The 21,851-nt window shown below is 37.7% G+C and overlaps 1 protein-coding gene across 1 annotated transcript in view; it reads left to right on the top strand.

Moving 5' to 3' along the window:
- The first annotated feature begins 6,235 nt into the window (after positions 1 to 6,235).
- RASA1 (RAS p21 protein activator 1) overlaps positions 6,236 to 21,851 on the top strand; it is a 106,161-nt gene continuing 90,545 nt past the window's right edge. Inside the window, exon 1 of the mRNA XM_032404035.1 lies at positions 6,236 to 6,750. Coding sequence (XP_032259926.1) covers positions 6,236 to 6,750 — 515 coding nt within the window. The remainder of the gene's footprint in view (positions 6,751 to 21,851) is intronic.

Below are 21,851 nucleotides of genomic sequence, written 5' to 3'. Positions count from 1 at the left end.
TGTGACAACTCTCAGGTGCATTCTGTGTTGTGTCCCAAGGCTCCCTAGTGGGATTGAGCCCCAGTTGCTCACAGCAGTAACCCCATTAACACATCTTGTATTAGCTTCCTTCCCTTCCCTACTCTCTTTCTGAAATTTCCTGTGATCACCTCCCAAATAAATGACTTACCACTCAAGTCTTATTCAGAGTCTGCTTCTGGAGAAGCCCAGACTAAGATAGCTTGTCAGCAAACCAATGCCAATTTTTAATAAATCTGTGGGAAAATGAAAAAGGACACAATATTTGATGCACTTTTCATGAAGCTGAATTTATGTAATCAAAAGACTTTTTATTGAAATTAATTCCTTCCCCCTTTTTTTCTCTCTCCCTCCCCCTCCTTTCTTTCTGCCTGGAAATGTCTTTTCCTTTTATGAAATAGAGTGGTAGGAAATAGTAGTTAATAACAACAACAAAACCAAAAGTCAGCAACTTCATAACAATTTAATAGTCTCTCAATTTTTGTTGAAGCTTTAGTAATCTGTAAAATTCAGAAATCTGGAAATCACTGCTATCCTATGTGTTATATTTCATTGTTATCTTAACAACTAGATAAAGAATGAAGAGAAAGTTAAAAAATAAAAAAGTGTTGTGTTAACAGGTGAAGTTGAAAATCTCTTCAAAGGAACATGAATTGAGAAATAATTATAGTTAGAAATATCTAAGAAAGGTCATTTTAGTTTTGTAATGTTACATTAGTCACAACTTCTGATGTATTTAAAATTCTCACCTTATTTTATCTATAATTAACTCAAGGCCACATTTAAGCCTTTCATTGTGTAGTTATTTTAAAGACTATTAAAGAAGACTGTGTATTTGATGTGCTAACTGAATTTAGAGATAGAGGGGTTACCAGTAGATTTTCACATAGACCTAAGGATGCAACCTGAATTAGAGATTTTGCAGAACTTCTAAAGTGAAGAGGCCAAAGATTAGTTGGATTCCGTGATTGTGCTTCAGGTGGTAAAATGTGGCTGACACAGGCAAAGTATAGGAGTATAACGATGAAGAACACATGGACCAGAGTCTTGCTCATCCTGACTCTCCCATTTCCTTTGCCCTGAAACCATTCCACTTCCTTTTTTCTTTTACTTCTCTCACAGAGCACCATCATGTGAAGGAACCAAGGTATAGTCAGGAAATACAGAAATGTTTTTGATCAGAGGAAAATGATAGGCAAAGAAAAAAAGGATTAGAAATAATGAAGGCAGAGAATTTCTGATAAAGAATAATGAAAAATCAACAAAATAAAGATAGAATAAGAATAAACTAATAAAAAATAAAGACATTTGTCAACTCTTCTTTCAAGAGAAAAAATATTTAGAACCAACTGCTCTAAGCTCCTTTAGCCATCAGAAGAGGGCTTCTGATATTTTCCTTTGAAGTTTATTTTACAGCCTTAGAGATAATACTATTACTTAATTTCTTCACAGTGTTTATAATTTTCATAAATCTTATTTAGTTAATAATCTGTATTAGCTGTAATCTCTGCAGAGCTATTTACTTTTTCATTAAAATAATTTCCTTTAACCTGTATCTCCTCAATGTTATTTTCTTAAAACATCTCCCTAATAAGGAAATGTGTGCTCTTGAGGACTTTAAGATGAGGTTAGCAAATGCAGTAAGAATATTAGGGGTTAGGAGTAAAAGCTTCTTTTCAAGATTTTTTGGGTCACTGAAACCTTTTGATATTATTTAGATGAATTTGGAAAACTATTTGTATAGCTGAGTATGTACTAGGGCATGAGACACAATTTGGGATTCTTCAAACACAGCTGTAAGCTCTTTATCACTTCTTGCTTAGTTTTCCCCTCAGAAACAACTCATATATTTGTTCTAAGCCCCTTGAGGTTCTTTAAAATTGTATTACTGCCTAGAATTACCTTTCCACACACTGAGGTATCAAAACTGAAAAAATATGTTGGAATGTATTACATTCATACTTAAGTTGTCAATAAAATCAGAATGAGCAAAATTAATTTTTTTAAATTAAAAATGTTCAGATTCTTTTCACCCATAAGTCTTTGCCCAGCACTTTTGATGATTTGTTTTTCATTAAATACTGTATTTAATTCAGTATCTGGATAAATTTTCTTTTCTTTTCTTTAAATATTTTATTTATTTATTTGACACAGAGAGAGAGATAGCGAGAGCAGGAACACAAGCAGGGGGAGTGGGAGAGGGGGAAGCAGGCTTCCCGCTGAGCAGGGAGCCCGACGCGGGGCTGGATCCCAGGATCATGACCTGAGCTGAAGGCAGACGCTTAACAATTGAGCCACCCAGGTGCCCCTAGATAAATTTTCTAAAGTCATAGATATCAAAGATTGTTTTACTCAAGGTAAAGGCTATTTTGAATTTTCCTCTTTTTTTTGTATATTGTTCTGTTTTTCAGTACCTCCTTGTTTAATACTATCTGTGAATTTAATTAACAGACTGTTTACTTCCCTTTGTTAACTGATGTTACATAACACCACATCTAACACCAATTCCTGCAGAATCTCTGTAATGCCTCTCTCCACATAGATTTTTCATAGTTTTTTTTTTTTTTTTTAACTGTTTTTCAGTTTTTGACTCATGAAACTTTAAGGAGTTTGACTCATGAAAGTTCAAGGAGTCAGGAAATATAGGGCTTGGAAGAAGAGAAAAAGAAACACAGAAGTAGAAATTGAGAGAGAAAGTAGCAGGAGAAAAGAGAACATGAGACTATAAATGAGAGAAGGACAGAAGGTCAAGGTGAGTAAAAAAGAAAAAAGGCAACAGACAAAAAATGAGGTATAAACATATAACCCTTTAAAAAAATAAAATGTCACTAGGAGAGAAGACTGACTTGAGATTCAGGAAGCACACAAGGAATAGTAAAGATCAAAGCCTAGATCTGTCCGATAAAAGCAGTATATATTTGGAAGTACCTTATGAAAAATAAGTGGTAATCTCTTTGGATAAAAAGGACAGTACAACTCTAAGATTGAATATATGGTAAGATATTGGTATTAGGGGGGTGCCTGGGTGGCTCAGTTATTGGGTGTCTGCCTTTGGCTCAGGTCTTGATCCCAGTGTCCTGAGATCGAGCGTCCTGGAATCGAGCCCCGCATTGGGCTCCCTGCTCAGCGGGGAGCCTGCTTCTCCTTCTCCCACTCCCCCTGCTTGTGTTCCCTCTCTTGCTATATCTCTGTCAAATAAACGAATAAAATCTTAAAAAAAAAAGATATTGGTATTAGGTTGATATATGGATAGACATAGTAGGTTTTTTTCGTACTAGTTGAGCAATTGATGTCCAAAGACATGAGCTGATCTAATCCAGAATTTGCTAAAAGAATGGAGACCTGTTCAAAGCCATTGGCACGGATGCCTAGCACTGGGCTAGGCAGTAGGATAGACCACATGTTGTATTTGCAGTGTAGGTTTGTAGATACATACACCTAAAAGGAACTAGAAAACAATATAACTCAGTACATAATTGGTGTTGGACTGCATTAAATATTGGCCTTTATTTGCTAAAGAATTTTCAAGAGGGGAAAGAAGGCAATTCTGCAAATTAGGAAGCATAGAGGGGATGTGTGAGCACTCAGAGATCAGTGATAAGAGTTGGTGATAACCTGCCAGGCCAGTGTCCTACATTCAAGGCTGATGGTGGTAATTGGGGTGGGAGTGTTGGGAGGACTGGGATGCTAATGCACTGTGGTTTTCAACCACAGGCTACAAGAAAATTTTTGGGAGTGGGTGGAATAGGTACTTTGAAGTTCTCTTCTTATTTTGAGTTTAAAAGAAAAACTGTTCCAGGGAGGCAACTGTAAGAAGTAGGACTGCATTATTCTCTTAATATTATTAAATATTATGAAATTACTTCATTATGTATTTTCTCATTTCCCAACTTCTTTTCTAGAATAGTACAGGGCTTAGCAACACAATACTTCTATCCACCTACCTAATGAATGGCATTGAGTTGGTTTTCTCATCTATTCTTCTTTCAGAACCATTTTAGATACTGCATACCTCCTTCTTGATTAGCATACTATAGTACAGTGGTTCTTAAATGTGTAAACTTGGAGGGACTATTAAAACAGATTCCAGTGATTTCTGATTCAGAGGGTCTGGGATGGGGCCAAGATTTGCACTTCCAACAGTTCCTAGGATAACACTGGTCTAAGACCACTCTTGTGACTAATCCATCTTTGCTCTCTCAAGTGGTACACTGAGTAAGAGGTAAGCACAATGAAGGAGTCCTCAGGATTCATCAAGTTTGTCACTGATTTGGCAAATAGGTTTGTGCAAACTTCTAAAGAAAAGGAAAATATTTTGTGTGCACCTCACCACCTCTTTCAGTGGTCTTTTTTTTTTTTTCCCTATTCTCTATTAATAGAGTTCCTACTCATCCCTGATGTGCTCCTCTGTTGGTTTGATCATCCTTAGCAGAAAAAGCATTGATCTCAAAGACCGATACTTAAAGGTATTCAACGTGGATTCCTCCTGGGAGAATTTAAAAGAACAATGCATGAATGCAAAGGGCAAATTGCCCATACTGTAATTTCAAACAATGGGAATGATTCCTCCACCTACATGAATGCACACAATAGTTATATTCTAGCATGAAAGACAAAACAAAACCCATCTCTCTCGCTATATTTAGTGTGAGATTTCAGTTTATTGGTAATTTTTGAAATTATGCACAATTGTATCTGGCACTTTGGAACCTTGACATTTGCCTTGTTCAAGGTTCTCTATGCTTCACATATGCACCCTGGAACATGACCCGCCTTCTGCACACAAATGAGTGTTGTTTGTGGCACCCCTCCTCTACCCCCCTCATTAGTACCCAACAGAGTTGCGATGATAGTGGTAACTGTGTGTGTTGGGGGGGGAGAGACAGGACAGAGGGGAGAGATGGTGATGTGAGTGATGAAAACAAAATGTCTATACTCTTAGAAATCCGACTTTACAACCACTATTTCTACCAAAATTCTTAGCCCTCCCCGTAAGGCTCCCCTGTCTATTTTGTTTACTTCTCTTGAGTTTCAGAACGTAGTTTAATTTTTTTTTTTTTTTTAGTACGGAATAGTCATATAGTGATTGCTAGTAGGCAACGAAAATAAAAAAAATTAATAGTACTGCCTCGAACTTCGAAGCAATCTCCCTACCCCTGGGCCTTGGCCGCTGACTAAAGGTGTTTTTTCTACCAGTCAGGAAGCAGGGAACTGGCTTCGCGGCATCTTCCTTTCCCTTTTCCTCGGTTCCTTCCTCTCCACCCCTCGGGTCCCTCTCGTCTCTCCTGTTTTCAGTGCCGAGCGGCCGCGTGCTCGGGTACCCACTCCTCCCCTCAGCCCGTCAAACAAAACCCAGGGAGGCAGGCGCGCGCCATCGCCCGCGACACCGACCAGAGAAACGGCGACGCCACCACACGCTCTAATCGGACCGAAACATTGACCGCGGCCGCGCACAGCGCGCCCCCGCCGCTTCCTTCCCTCGCGACTCTTCCTTTTCCTCCCTCCAGGCCCAGCGCCCTCACCCCCGGGCTAGGAACGCGCCTGCGCAGAAGTTGCCCTCGCCCTCCTCCCCCGCCCTTCCTTTCCTCGGCTCCTCCTCTGGTGCCCCGCCTTCCTTTCTCTCTAGTCGGTTTCACTGAGCGCTCCAGGTTGGGAGCCGTTCGGTCGATTTCCCCGCTACCCCGCCCCCCTTCCTCTTTTCTCCCCACCCCTCCCAGCTCCAGCCCCGTGGAGGATGAAGCGGCTGCAGTGGCCCCAGCCCCAGCAGCGGCACCGGCGGTGGCTGCGGTGGGGGTGGCCGGAACTAGGGTGGTGAAGAAGCGGTGGTGGCGGCGGCGGCGGTGGCTGAAGGAGCGGCAGCCGCCCCAGCCGCTTCCTCTGTGCTTCCCTTCCTCTTTAGTGCAGCCAGGAAGTTTTTTACTTCTGTGCATGTGTGTGTGTGCGTGAGTGTGGGTGTGTAAGGTGAAGGTTTGGGGCGGTGTTTGTGCAGGCGTTGGGTTTTTTGCCCACTTCGCTTCCCGTAACCCGGGCAGCTCCGGAGCCTGGGCTGTGGCCCGAGGAGGGGGCGCGGCGGCGGGCTCTCTCCTTTTGTTGTTGTTTCCTCTGCCTGGGGAGCTGAAGGGGGAACGCGCCTGGGTGGGGCGGCTCGGAGCCCGGGCCTGGTGGCCCCCGGGGCTCCCGGGCGAGTAGGGTAGGGTAGAGTAGAGCGGGCTTCAACATGATGGCGGCCGAGGCCGGCAGTGAGGAGGGCGGCCCGGTGACCGCCGGGGCAGCAGGAGGCGGCGCAGCGGCGGGCTCGAGTGCCTATCCGGCAGTGTGTAGGGTGAAGATACCCCCGGCCCTGCCAGTGGCAGCCGTCCCCTATTCTGGGCTGACGGAGGCCGGAGTGGCCGGGACTCTGGCTGGCGGAGCCGCTTTGGGGTCAGGGTTCCTAGGAGCCGCGTCTGTGGCAGGAGCACTGGGGGGAGCCGGACTGTCAGGGGGAGGTGCTGCTGCTGGCGTGGCTGGTGCTGCCGCTGGACCTGGAGGAGAGATGGCTCTCGCCAAGGGGACCACTCCGTTGCCTGCTGAGACCTTCGGGGCAGGCGGCGGATTCCCTCCTCTGCCGCCTCCTCCTCAGCTGCCCTCTTTGGGCGCGGGCCTGGGAACAGTGGACGAAGGTGACTCTCTGGATGGACCAGAATACGAGGAGGAAGAGGTGGCCATCCCGCTGACTGCTCCTCCAACTAACCAGTAAGTCAAGACAGCTGTTCAGGGATTGGGGCAGCTGGCTCCTGGAAACAAGTGGGAAAACTTACCTCGTTTTTTCAGCTGTGATTTGTTCTGAAAAGTTTTGAAGCTTCAGGTTCCTTGCGTAGGGATTTAATTTGATCACTCATCTTCCCTACGGGCATACTCCCTGGCGTCTTTGTATATTTATTGTTACTCTGGGAAGATGTAAAGTTTTTGAGATTGGGAAGCATGGGAAAAATGTGTATCCATTGAGAACCGGATATAGTTCTGCCTCTTCCAAATTGAGGTTGCGTCCTGGGATTCAGCTGAGCTTGCAGCTACCAAGGCAGTCAAAGTCTCTTTTAACCTGTGTGTGCACTCCCTGTTGAAGCCAGATTATTAGTAAGAAGCTTTGAATATACAAGTATTTGAATGAGTATTGTAATGATACCATTTGAAACATGCATTGGTCAGAATGCTTTGTTTTTATGGCACTGCAAATCCCAACCCGTGCCTTTGAAAGCACAGCGATGCAGAAAAGTCTTCGGATCACATATGAAGATGTGGGTCAGCGAGAAAGGAAAGGAGTTCTGTGAATTACAGGTGTGGTTAAGGGCCCGTCCTCTAATAGTATCTGCAACTTATGCCACAGAATTCCCGTTTATTAATATTAGTGTAATCTTTTATAGTTGAGACTTTGTAAGTACAATTCTGAAGTAAACTAAAATTGACACTTCAACACTTTGTTGGTGGCCAGTACAGTGTTCTATTTGACAATTAGTTTTGACAGTATATTGCAAAATATATAAGGCAAATGGTTTTTTCATACAGTCAGTTCCTTCTCCTTACTTGTTACCTTCGTAAGTGAACATAGGTATATATTTATAAAGGTGGACCTTGATGAGAGGTAAATGTTGATGGGAAGTGGTAATAGATGGCAAAACTGTTTTTATAGATCCCTCACATCAGTATTATTTGACCTTTAGGATTTTGACAACCTTGGTGTGGTGTATCAGCGGAAAAAATATTTGGTTCATATGTTGACAGTCACTCGGAACAATTGAAAGTTTTTGTTTGTTTTGGATATAAGCTTTGGAGGATTTAGAGAGGACTTAACAAAATGAATTAGAAAAAGATTCTGTAATTATTTTTGTCTTCAGGCTACATCTTTTGATACTTAAGGTGGAAAAGTAAAATTAGCTTTATTTATGTCAGCCATGGTATAACAGTGTTGCATTCCTTTATATTCATTAGGAGTTTAATTTTTTTGTCTAATTTTATTCCAACTTACCATATTATGTCTTAGTGTTATAGACTTCTGAAGGTGTTCTGGGAGTGTTAAAAATTTGAATTTTACAGCACTGTTTACATACCTTCAAGCCTTTTTGAAAGAATCAATTAAATATTTAAGTGCTCATTACATGCTCGGCACTGTGGTTATAATAAAGTGCAACTTTTCGTACTGAAAGCAGATAGTCTTATGTCCGTGTTCATAACTGAATTGTTTTAAGCATATTTGGCATATTGTAGTTCTAAATTTTTTTTAAAAAGTTTATTTTGTAGAAGAGTTTCAGGTTCACAGCAAAACAGGGCAGAAAATATAGAGTGTTCCCATTAAATTTTTAATAATAAACATGAATGAGTACTTAGAAATTGTGTTTGTGGGAAGTTGATTGTTTGAGATTTCCATCATTATTAATATGTATTTGGGAATAAAAATAATATTTGTATGACTGTGTATCTGAGAATTGTTCATGTTCTGAAAAGTATCCTCCATTTCTAGTATGTTTTTTAAATTTGTCACCGAGAAGTACAAATTTCCCTCTTTTCTTTATCTTAGATATCAACCCAGAGTCACTGGAGGCAATACAGTGTAGTGTTTAAGCATGCAAATTCTGAAGTTAGACAAGATTTGGGTTGGAATCCTGACTCTGCCACTTATAATTGTGTGATCTTGGAAAGGTCAGTTTCCCCATCTGTAAAATGGGGATAATAATGGTACCTCCGTCATATGGTCGTTTTTAAGGTTTAATGAGAACCAGGAAGTATTCAGCACAGCGCCTGACACATAGTAAATGTTCAGTAAATAGTATCCCAAAGTAACAGTAATATAATTTTATTGTCAATAAATTGCCTATGAATTCTATTGGTACAGGGACTCCCTCACTAATAGTTATTTTAAAGAATGGTTTGAACTCCAAAGGCCTATCTACCATGATTAATTATATTAAAAATTATGACTTCATAAAGGCTTCCAGCAGGTTAAGTAGGTTTAGAGATGAAGTTCAGATCTTTTCTATAAATTCCTATTTTTAAAGGGCTTTAATGACTTGGTTAAATAATGTCAAATCTTTTGTAAAAGTATAGAAAAATGCTTTTGGACTAACTGAATATTTATTTACTAGTGAGTGGTCACCTTAGTTATTGGATAGCATGATATTAAGGAGGTTCAGGTCACAGGTTTGAGTCCACAGTGGTTTGTTAGAGTAGGGTTCCCTCGTCATGGAGTTCAGCCTTGTATCCAGCTAGTTTGGTGCTGTTGGTCACAAGAGAGTCAAATGACAATATATAGATAGACAAGTGCAAATACATTAATGCCATTAGTATTTTGTACGTTGTTTTTCTATGTGCATGGGGAGTCATTATCTCATGTTTATTACTGAGCGTTTTCATTAGCTTGGTTAAGGCCAGAAAAATTTGTATAATTTTTACTATTTATTTGAATATTTTCCTTTTTGCAAGTTTTGAGGAAAAAAATTTAAAAAGCAAAAAATTCTCCCTGTGTATTTTTATGCTGTAGAAGCTTCTGTATCTCAAACTGCTAACAGATTTTTCAAGAGAGAAAAAAGTTAAAGGAGTTTGTCACTGGTACATCTTCTAATTTTATGGACTTGGCTTTTAGTGGTCCTGCTTTCTTTGCTTTAGAGGTGAGGCCAGTAGTAAAGGAGTGTGTTCCCTTAGTCCACCTTCAATTATATGTAGAGATTTTAAACTATGAGCCTGCAGTAGCAGGATGCCCTTGGACTGAATCCACTGCACAGATATATATATTGCTTTCTCTTGGTGTATATGGAACATTTAGTAATTAGTCGCCACCATTTAAAAATAGGAAGACTTCACATTTAAGAAGTCTCACTTTCTAGCATCACTTGCAAAATCACAGGATTTGGCTCTACCTGGTTGCTGTTCCTGTTTGATTGTAGCTTGCTAGAGCTGAGTTGTGGTTGCCCCTTCTAGGTGAGTTCTGAGCTCTAGTTTGCTGTACCCTCCACTAGGCTTGCTTTGCCTTTGGTATTATTTGCCTGGCAGGTGGCATAGATCTTAGCCTGGACCTAATATGCAGGCTTCTCAAGCCTGAAACTTGAAGGAAAAGGAAATAAAGAATGTAAATGATGCCTTTTCCTTAAAAAACACGTGAATATCTCTACAAAAATAAAATCATTCTTAATTAAGCCAAATAATTATTAGAGGTGAATGTTAGGACATGTAGCGTTCATTAACTTTGTCACTAATTGCATTATAACCATGGGTGAGTCATTATTTCTTAATAAACTTGGGAGGTGAGAATTGCAAAGATTAGTTAAGTACAGAGTGGTTGCTGACAAGGACCCAGATATATATATATTTTTTTACCGTATTTGTGTGAATAGTAGAGCAGTGTAGTAGGTGCTTAATTTAAGGGATACAAAAATGAGTAAGATGCTCATTTTCTCAAGTCTCTCTTCCGGGGCAGTTATAGATCTAATAGGAAGTTAAGTAAACCAACTACTATGATTCAGGCTAGATTAAGATAAGTATCATGAGTGAAGTATGAACAAAATGTCATGGGCTTTAAAAGAACAAGAAATTTATATAATTAGGATCAGTAAGTCTTTGAGGAAAAGTAGCAAGTATGTTATCCCTGTTGCTTAATTTATTTTCTAAACAAGACCTTATTGGTCCCCACACCCTTTGCCTAATGATTCTATCATGTAAAAAAGAATTAGAAGTTAAAGGAGTATAAACTTTTGACCCTGAATGAAGAGTCTGTCCTACTGAACTCTTAATTATTTACCAATGGTCTGGAAGGAGGTGCCTGTAGCTTCTGAGAATATAGAGCACAGCCAAAGGCTAGAATTGGTTTGGATCATTGATTAGGCACTCCGGGGAAACCAGGCAAACATTATTGGAAGAGATAAAAAGAAAAAGGACGGGTATCTGGGTAGCTCAGTGGTTTCAGTGTCCCACTCTTGATCTTGGCTCAGGTCTTGATCTCATGGTCTGAGTTGGAGCCCTGTGTTGGGCTCCACACTGTGTGTGGAGCCGGGGAGGGGGAAAAAAAGAAAAAGGACAGCTATAAATTAGGAAGAAGAAAGGGAAAGCAAAAAGTAGGCCTTTCTGGTTGCTTTACCCCTGTCTCTTGACTGGCCATTAGGAAAATGAGAGAATGCCTCTAAGAGCAGCTCTAATACCCAAAACAATACATTGGTGGGGGTGAGACTTATAATAATTATTAACAATAACCGTTATTACTGCTGACATTTCTTGGTTGCTTGCTACCTAACAAGAACTGTTCTAATTGTCTTACATGTGTTTAGTTATAACTAAAACAATGTTTATTTGCTTTTAATTCTAAAAGGTGAACAAGGCTTGATGGGGACTGCTCCGTGTGTCATCTGTTGGCTGTATGTAACATCTAAGGTGGCTTCTTAATTCATAAATCTGATGCCTCAGCTGAGATGGCTGGAACAGCTAGTGGATAGCTGGGAATATGACTGCCTCTTTCCCTTTACCCGCCTCCATGTAGCCTCCCCCCTTAATTAGCTTGAGTTTGTCCACAGCATGGAAGCTGGGTTTCATGAGGGAGCAGTTTAAGAGGACAAGCCTCACTGTGCCAACGCTTATCAAGCATCTGCGTTCTTTGTGTTTGCTGATGTACCAATGGCCAGTGCTAATAACGTGAGCCAGTTCAGATTTAGTATGGGTGGGGACTGTACAAGGGCATCGATACTGGGAGGTGAGATATGTTGAGGGCACCTAAGTAACAACCTACCTCATGTGTTATTCATTTACATGTAATACCAGGAGTGGTGAGGGATGAGGTGGGAGAAAGGGCAAGTACTTACAAGTTCTTCCCTTAGGCTTAACTTGGTAAATTGTTTTTCATTAAATGATTCAGATATCCTCACAATAGATTTTGCTTCTGACCAATTTCTTAATTTTAAACCATGTTTATGGAGTATGGATGCTGGTTATGGCTCATTGTTTGAATGTGCAATGTATGTGTGGTAGGTGTGTCATCTTGAAATCACCCGCAATACATTTCAGTCGTGGGCTAAGTTAAAAACAGTTGTCAGATACAATTTATTGATAACTTCTCCATATGTCTAATCATATCTCAACAGGATTTGGGGTATGATTTTAGGCATTTCAGTGATTAAGTGATTTTTGTGAGTAAAACAACGAACATTTGGGGGAACAAAAATATGAAAAGAATATACAATCTACTTGGAAGATGAAGCATTAATGATAGAGAAGATGATAAAATTAACCTTACAGATGTGTTGTACAGATACATTTTTCACATTGGAGGATAGTTGTAGAAGAGTTTAAAGAATGAAAGTATTTGAAAGAATAAATTGAAATTTCATACCATAATCCTCTTTTACTGGAGTTTTATAGAAAATTTGATTAGCTTTTGTAGTATTGGTGTTTGATATTATAGTCATGAGTGGTATGCATAGATACGTAGTATTTTAGTGATAGAGGAAATTCTAATTGCCCAGATGCAGAAGCAGACTGGCCGACTGCCCAGATGCAGAAGTAGGGTGGTTTGGTTAAGGTCACATAGCGAGGTAGTGGTAGAACTGGGACAGAATCCAGTTCCCATAATTTTTCAGATATGTTTAGATTTGAGTAATATTTATAATTAATTTTGAGGGGGGGGATGAAAGGCAGAGGCCCAGGTTTGACTAGTCCTTTACCATATGCTAGGCACTTTACATAGATTATTTCTTTTAATTCTCACAGCTCTACAGTGAGAATAGATATTCTCCTCATTTTTATTGTTGGGAAAACTGATAGAATTGGAATTCTGATGCAAATACTATACTTTTTCCTTTGCCTTGCCCCCTTCCATTAAGTATAATGCACACATATATATATGTGCTCTCATATAAAACACACTTCAGGGCTGGCCGGTCACTGGGTATTATGGACTAAATTTTGTCCCCCTAAAACTCACTGGTTGAAGCGCTAAGTTCCAATGTGGCTGTATATGTATAGGGCCTTTAAAGAGGTGATTAAGATTAAATGAGGTCATAAGGGGGGGTCCATAATCCTTTTGGACCTTATAAGAAGAGGAAGAGACACAGGAGTGCACATGCACAGAGAAAAGACCATGTGAGTTCACAGTGACAAGGTGGCCATCTGAAGCCAAGGAGAGTGGCCTCACTAAAAAGCACCTCTTCTGACACTTTAATCTTGGACTCAGCTTCCAGAACTGTGAGAAAATAAATTTCTGTGGTTTAAGCAATCCATTGTGGTTTCTGTTATGGCATTCTGAGCTGACTGATACACTGGATAACCCTGTCTCTTTAAAAATGGCTTTGGGTGATTTTGATGCAGATCAGATGCACATTTACTACTTGAGAAACAGGGTGTTTTTATTTCCTATCTTTCACTGTAGGAAAGAAAAACTTTCCTTATACTTTACCTTTTTTCCTTATGTGTTAGTGATTCTCTTTTTTTGTCCTTATGTGTGTTGAAAGATGGAAAAATTATTTAAGTGCATGTCTGATTATTATAGCATGAAAAATATCCTACATATGACCATGGATGGTAGCCATGGAAAATCCTGTGGGGGAGACATTACTCCAGCAAAATTTCTGTATTCACTCTGTGTTCATTATTGTAATATTCAATGTTACACATTTTTGTGTGCGTGTATGTGTTTGTTTTTTTTTGTCTGGGTGTCAATAAGATGAACAACTCATCAAGCTTTATCAAGCTAAATTATCAGCTTATTACAAAAGATATAACTCCAACCAAATGGAAGAGAAGCATTGGGCAAGGTATGTGGAAAAGGGTACAGAGCATCCATGCTCTCTCTGGGGATGCCACTCTTCTAGCTACTCTCCTACCTCCATGTGTTCACCAACTGGAAGCTCTCTCAGTGTTACTTTTTAAAATTCCTTTTCTTTTACGTATCTGTCTGAAGCATAAGGTAAAGACTAGAGATTCTTCTTAACTCTTTTAAGGCTTCTTTGTAGGTATAACCCATTAGATTGGGGCTTCACAGCTGAGACACTTATATCACTCATTGTACCATATTCTCCTCATCCATGTCTATCTACCTACCTAAATATTGATTTACCTCTCAGATTTTTAATTGCATTTTATTTTGAGGTAATTGTAGATTAACATTTAGTTGTAAGAAATAACACAAAGTAAGTGTCCACCCATTTTTTCCTCAGTGGCAACATCTGATATGACAACCAGGAAATTGACATTGATTTAATTAACGTATTTGATTTCACTGGTTCTGCATAAAATTGTGTGTGTCTCTGTGTTCAGCATGCATTTAGTTCTATGCAGTTTTATCACATGTGTAGATTTATGTAATCATCACTACAGTAAAGATACAGAACAGTTTCATCACCACTGGATTCCTTGTGCTGCCCTTTTATAATCAAACTCACCTCCTTCCACCTCTCCCTTATCTCTAACTCCTGGCAGCCACTAACCTGTTTTTCATTTTATCGTTTCAAAAAATGTTATGCAAAAACAACCCCCCCCCCCCCCCCGCCCCGCCCCAACGTTGTACAGATGGAATCACATAGTATGTAACCTTTTGGGGTTAGGCTTTGTTACTCAACATAATTCCTTCAAGATTCATCTGAGTCATTGCATATATCAATACTTTGTTCCTTTTCATTTGCTAAGGAGTATTTCATGGTATGGATGTAGGACAGTTTAGCCATTCACCCATTGGGTTATTTCCAGTTTTGACTATTAGGGAAAAAAAGCTGTTATGAACATTCGTGTTTATGTTTTTGTGTGAACGTAAGTTTTCATTTTTGTCCAGTAAATTATCCAAGAGTGCAGTTGTTGGATTATGTGGCAGTTGCATGTTCAGTTTTATAAGAAACTGCCAATCTGTTTTTTAGAATGGCAGTGTCCTTTTACATTCTCACCAGTAATGTATGAGCAATCCAGGTTCTCTGCATTCTCACAAACATTTGATATTGTCATAAATTTTTGTTTAAGCTCTTCTCATAAATGTCTAGTGATCTTATGTTTTAATTTGTATTTCCGTAATGGCTGATGTTGAATATCTTTTCATATGCTAATTTGCTATCTGTATATCCTCTTCGGTGAAATGTTTGTTCATGTCTTTTGCCCATTTTCCAGTAGGACTGTTTTATTGTTGAGTTTTGAGAATTCTAAATATTACTCCTTTGTCTGCTATGTGCAGATACTTTCTCCCATTCTGTAGCTTATCTTTTTTTTCCTTTTAACAAAGTCTTTCTGTGAGCAAAAGTTTTTAATTTTGTTGAGGCTTAATTTATTAATATTTCTTTTTGGAGGCAAGTCTGAGAACTCTTCACCTAGCATAGGTCTCAGAAATTTTCTTCTATGATAGCTTTATAAAAGCTTTATACTTTAATGGTTTATAGTTAAGCCTATGATCTATTTTGATTTTATTTTTATAAAAGATAAATTTAAATTGAGGTTCATATTTTTGCCTATGGATATCCAGTTGCTCCAGCACCATTTGTTGAAAAAGTAAATATCTTTTCTCTTTTGAATTGCTTTTGCACTTTTATAAAAAGTCAATTGGGCATATATGTATGGGTTTACTTCTGGGTTCTCTCTTGAGTTCTATTGGTTTATATGTTTCCATCTGCTAATATCATACTCTTGATTACTATAGCTATGTAGTAAGCCCTAATATCAGGTAGGGTGGTTCCTCTCACTTTTCAAGATGGTTTGAGTTATTCAAAGGCTTGTGTCTTTACATATAAATTTTAGAACAAGCTTGTCCATATCTACAAATCCTATTGTACACCTTTTGTTAGATTTATAATTAAACTTTTTTTGTTTTCTATGGAGGAATTTTGTGAATATTATGTTTTGTATTTCAGTTTCCACATGTTCATTATTAGTACATAGAAATATGATTGATTTTTGCATTGGTCCTGTAATCTTTGACCTTGCTAAAATTACCTTTTAGTTTTTAGAGGCTTTTTACAGTATTCTTTCTAATCTCTGTGCCTTTTATTTCTTGTCTTACTGCAGTGGCTAGAACTTCTAGTACTGTATCGACTCAGAGTGGTAACAGCAGACATCCTTGCTTTGTTCCTTGTTTTAGGTGGAAAGCATTTAGTATTTCAGCATTAAATACGATAAGTGTACGTTTTTTTTGGGGGGGTGGGTAGTTGGGTAGATGCTTTATCAAGTCAAGGTAGATCACCTGTCCTCCTAGTTTACTGAGAGTTTTTATTATGAATGGGTGATAGATTTTGCCAAATTCTTTTACTGAGTCAATTTATATGATGAGATCTTTTTTTCTTTAGCTTGTTGATATTGTAGATGATGCTTTTTTTTTTTTTTTAATGTTGAACACTCCTTGCATATGTGGAATAAATCCCATGTGGTTATGGTATGTGATGTTTTTCAAATATTGCTGAATTTAGGTTGTTGATATGTTGAGAATTTGTGTCTAAGTTCTTTAGAGATATGGTCTGCATCTTTCTTGTGATATCTTTGTTTCATTTCAGTATTTGGGTAATACTGGCCTCACAGAATGAGGCAGGCCACGTTACCTTCTTTTCTACTCTTTGGAAGAGTTTGTGAAGTTTTGGTATTCTTTAAATATTTGGTAGAATTCTCTGGTGAAAACATCTCAGCCTGGGATTTTTTTTTTTTTCTTTTTTTGAGAATTAAGATTATGAATTCATTTTTTTAATGGTTTTGGGATTATTTATTTTTTATTTATTTTGGTTGAATCTTGGTAGCACAAACAGTCCCTGACTTAAGATTTTTTGACTTTATGATGGTGTTAAAGTGATACACATTCAGTAAAAACCATACTTGGATTTTGAATTTTGATCTTTTCCAGGCCTAACAATGTGTGGTAAGATTCTCTCTTACGATGCTGGGCAGCAGCAGCAAATCATAGCTCCTAGTCAGCCATGCAATCACAGGGTTACCACAAGTCCAACCTATCACACTTAAAAGGATTCTGTACCCTTACAACTGTTCTGTTTTTGACTTTCAGTATTCAATAAATCACATGAGATATTCAACACTTTTTTTTTTTTTTTTAAGTAAAATAGACTTCTACATTAGATGATTTTGCCCAACTGTAGGCTAATGTAAGTGTTCTGAGGAGGCTTAATGTAGGCGAGGCTAAGCTCTGATGTTTGGTAGCTTAGGTACATTAAATGCATTTTTGATTTGTGATATTTTCAACTTAAAATGGGTTAGCTGGATCTAGCCCTGTTGTAAGTACAGGAAGATCTGTATGTGGTTGATTGAGGAACTGATTCGTTTCTTCTAATTAATCTAATTTAGGAGCCTAAACTTGTTTTATTATTTCCTAATTACCCTTTTAATGGCTCTAGAATGTTCAGTGATACTTTCTTTTATTACTGATATTGGTAATTTGTATCTTCTCTCCTTTTTGTTTTGCCAGTCTTGCTAAAGATTTATCAGTTTTATTTTTTTAAAGGATTTCAAAGGTTTTCTTTTCAGTTTTGTTGATTTTTGCTTTTATTTTTATTATTTCTCTTCTGATTGCTTTGGGTTTATTTTCTTCCATTTTTCTAGTTTTTTGAAGTAGGAATTTAAGATACTGATTTGAGACCTTTTCTGTTTGCTAATGTAAGCATTTAATGCTATACCTTTTCCTCTTGGCACTGCTTTAGTTGTATCCCACATCCTTTGATGTCTTTTCTGTGTTGTCTTTTCATTTTTACTCAATTCCATGTTTCTTTTTTAACTTTACTTAGAGACTTATTTTTTGATGCTTGGGTTGTTTAGAAGTGTGTTGTTTAATTTCCAAGTGTTTTGAGACTTACCAGTTGTCTTTCTCTTACTGATTTCTAGGTAGAGTCCATTATGGTCAGAGAATATACTCTTTATGATTTCAATACTTTTAAATTTGTTTTATGGCCTGGATATGGTCTGTTTTGGTGAGTGGTCTATGGATGTTTGAAAAAAAAAAATGGGTATTTGGCTGTTTTTTGGTGAAGTTAATTAGGTCCTTTTGGTTGATTGTGTTCTTTAGAACTTTTAAATCTTTGCTGGTTTTCTGTTTAGTATTTCTGTGAGTCTCTGAGAATGAAGTCTTGAAGTTCCCAATCATAACTGAGAATTTGTCTATTTCTCCTTTTAGCTCTTATCAGTCTTCATGGATTTTGTTTGGTGTGTACCATTTAGAATTGTTATGTATTCCTGTTGGACCCATCCTTTATCATTATATAATGTTCCTCTTTTCTCTCTAGCAATTGTCTTTGCTCTTAAGTCTATCCAAAATTGATATAGCCCCTCCTGCTTTTATTTTGTATATGTGCATCTTTTTCACCTTTTATTTTAAGTTGAGTTAATTATAAACAGCCTGTAGTTGGGTCATTTTTTTCTTAAGTCCACATTGCCAGTATTTGCTTTTATTTGGCATATTTTAATCATTTACATTTATTTTAATTATTGATATGTTACAGCTTACTTTTTTAAGAAGTTTTTATTTTAATTCCAGTTAACATACAGTGTTAGTTCCAGGTGTACAATACAATGATTCAATAATTCCATATACCACCTGGTGCTCATCACTCCAAATGCACTCCTTATTCCCCATCACCTATTTAACCCACCCTCCTCCCCACCTTCCTCACCTCTGGTAACCATTAGTTTTCTATAAGTAAGAATCTGTTTCTTGGTTTGTTCTCTTTTTTCCCCTTTTGTTTTGTTTCTTAAATTCCACATATAAGTGAAATCATATGGTATTTATCTTTATCCGACTTATTTTGCTTAGCATAATACTCTCTAGCTCCATCCATTTTGTTGCAAATGGCAAGATTTCATTCTTTTTATGGCTAAATAATATTCCATTGTATATAAATACCACGTTCATTCTTCAGTCAATGGACACAGGCTGCTTCCATATCTTGGCTATTGTAAATAATGTTGCCATAAACACATGGGTTCATGTATCCCATTGAATTAGTGTTTTTGTATTCTTTGGGTAAATACCCAGTAGTGCAGTTGCTGGATCATAGGGTAGTTCTTTTTTTAACCTTTTGAGGAACCTCTATACTGTTTTCCACAGTGGCTGCACCTGTTTGCATTTCCACCAACAGTGCAGGAGTGTTCCTTTTTTCCACATCCTCACCAACACCTCTTGTTTCTTGTGTTGTTGCTTTTAGCCATTCTGACAGGAGTGAGGTGATAGCTTGTTGTAGTTTTGATTTGCATTTCCCTGATAGTGATTATGAACATATTTTCATGTGTCTTTTGGCCATGTGGATGTCTTTTTTGGAGAAATCTCTGTTCATGCCTTCTGCCCATTTTTAATTGGATTATTTGTTTCTTGGGTGTTGAGTTTTACAAGTTCTTTATGTATTTTGGATACTAACCCTTTATTTGGATATGTCATTTGCTCTTAGGGCTTCTGCCATTTTGTTTTCATTTTCTGTTTTTTTCTGTCTTACTCATTTCTCTGTTTCTCTTTTCTTTTTTTTTTTTTAAGAATTTTGTTTTTTTTTTTTAAAATTTTTTTTTTTTTTTTTTTAGAAAGAAAGCTTGCATGACCTGGGGGGAGAGGCAGAGGGAGAGGGAGAAGCAGACTCCCCGCTGAGCAGGGAGCCTGATGCAGGGCTCACTCCCAGGACCCCGGGATCATGACCTGAGCTGAAGGCAGAAGCTTAACCAACTGTGCCACCCAAGCATCCCTTCTCTTTTCTTTTTATGCATTACTTGAGCATTTGTTAGTATTTCATCCTGATTTATTTATAATACTTTTCAAATATATCACTTCGTAGTGTTTCTAGGTGGTTTTCTGGATATTAAAATATACATATGTAACTTACTGCAGTCTATTGGTAAAACAGTTCATCAGTTTGAGTGAAGTGTGGAAACTACCCTTCCATTTAGATCCCTTTACTCTCCCACTTTGTAAATATCATTGTTTTGAATATTTTTTCTTCATACATTGAACAGCTAATCAGATGGTGTTAATATTTTTTTCCTCTTGTGCTAATTAGTACATGACATAATATTTACCATTTTAACCATTTTTAAGTGTACAGTTCTGTGACATAAAGTACATTCACATTGTTGTGCAACTGTTACCACCATCCATCCCCAGAACTTTTCCATCTTGCCCAACTGAAACTCAGTACCCATTAAACACTAACTCCCATATCCCTTTCCCCCAGTTTCTGGCTTCCACTATTTTATTTTCTGTTTTTATGAATTTGATTGCTCTAGGTACCTCATATAAGTAGAATCATAAAATATTCTTTTATTACTGATTTATTTCACTTAGCATAATGTCTATAAGGTTTGTGTTGTAGCATTTATTGAAATTTTCCTTTTAAGGCTGAATACTAGTCTAGTCTTTTCCCACATTTTGATTATGCATTTACCTACTGATGGACACTTGGATTGCTTCTGCCTTTTGGCTCTTGTGAGTGATGCTACTCAAACATGGTGCACAGATATTTTTTCAAGTCCCTGCTTTCATTTTAAGTATATACCTAGAAGTGAAATTGCTGGATCATATGGTAATTCTGTATTTAAGTGTTTGAGGAATTGTCATACCATCTGTGATAGCGCCTGTACCATTTTACAGTCCCACCAGCAATGCACAAGGATTCCAGTTGCTCCACATTCTCACCATTACTTGTAATTTTCTGTTCCCTTCTTCTGCTCCTCTTTTTTCTTCTTCTTCATAATAGCTATCCATGTGAGCTATCTTATTGTGATTTTGACTTGCATTTCCCTAGTGAATGACCATCTTTTCATGTGCTTATTGGCCATTTGTGCATCTTACTTAAAGAAATGTCTGTTGAAGTCTTTTGTCCATTTTAAAATCAGTTTGTTTTCCTCTTGAATTATAGGATTTCTTTATATATTCTTGATATCAATCCTTTTTCAGATAAGTGGTTTGCAGATATTTTCTTCCATTCTGTGTGTTGCCTTTGCACTCTTGATAGTGTCTTTCAATGTACAGAGGTTTTTATTTTATTTTATTTTATTTTTTATTTATTTATTTATTTATACAGAGGTTTTTAAGACTGATGAACTCTTTTTTTTTGGTTGCCTATATAATTTTTATTTCATCTATCAACTATGATTTTAAAACTTCTTGCGTAGAAGGGTAGTCTGTTGAGTCTGTAGTTTTTACCCATATTCTTGCTTTTTCCATTGTTCTTTCTTCTTTCCTAATGTTACAACAGTCCTCCCTTTATCATCTGAAAGAACTTCCTTAGCTATTTTTGAAGGGTACATATGCCAATTACAGAGTTTTAGTGTTCCTTTGACTGCTTATGTCTTTATTTCCCTTTCGTTCCTGAAAGATAGTTTTGTCAGATATAGAATTCATGGTTGACAGTACTTTTCTTTGAGCTCTTGAAAAATTTTTGTTACTTTTGTCTGCCCTTTGTGGTTTCATATGAGAAATCTGTCATTTGAATTCATGTTCCCTTATAGGTAATGCATCCTTTCTTTGTGGTTGCTTTTAAGATTTTTTCTTTGTTTTTAGATGTGAAATGATGATGTGGCAAGGTGTAATTTTTGTGGATTTACCTTTTTGAGGTTCTCACTTGAGTCTGTAGGTTTTTGTCTTTCTCCAAATTTGGAAGTTTTCAGCCATTATTTTTATGAATACTCTTTCAATTTCACCCTTTTTCTTTCTTTATGGGACTTCAGTGATATGGGGGTTGAATCTTTTATTATTGCCCCATAGATCTTTGAGTCTTTGTTAGTTTCTTTTCAGTCATGTTTCTCTTTTGTTCAGATTGGGTAAATTCTTTTGATCTGTCCTCAAATTCACTAATTTGTGCCCTTTGTAATTCTTACTATTGAACACATCCATTAAGTTTTTTTTCTTATTATAGTTTTCAGTTCTATAATTTCTA

This window comes from Phoca vitulina, unplaced genomic scaffold, assembly GCF_004348235.1.
Source record: "Phoca vitulina isolate PV1807 unplaced genomic scaffold, GSC_HSeal_1.0 scaffold6, whole genome shotgun sequence".
In the NCBI taxonomy this organism is placed as follows: domain Eukaryota; kingdom Metazoa; phylum Chordata; class Mammalia; order Carnivora; family Phocidae; genus Phoca; species Phoca vitulina.
This window is presented reverse-complemented; position numbering and strand designations above follow the sequence as displayed.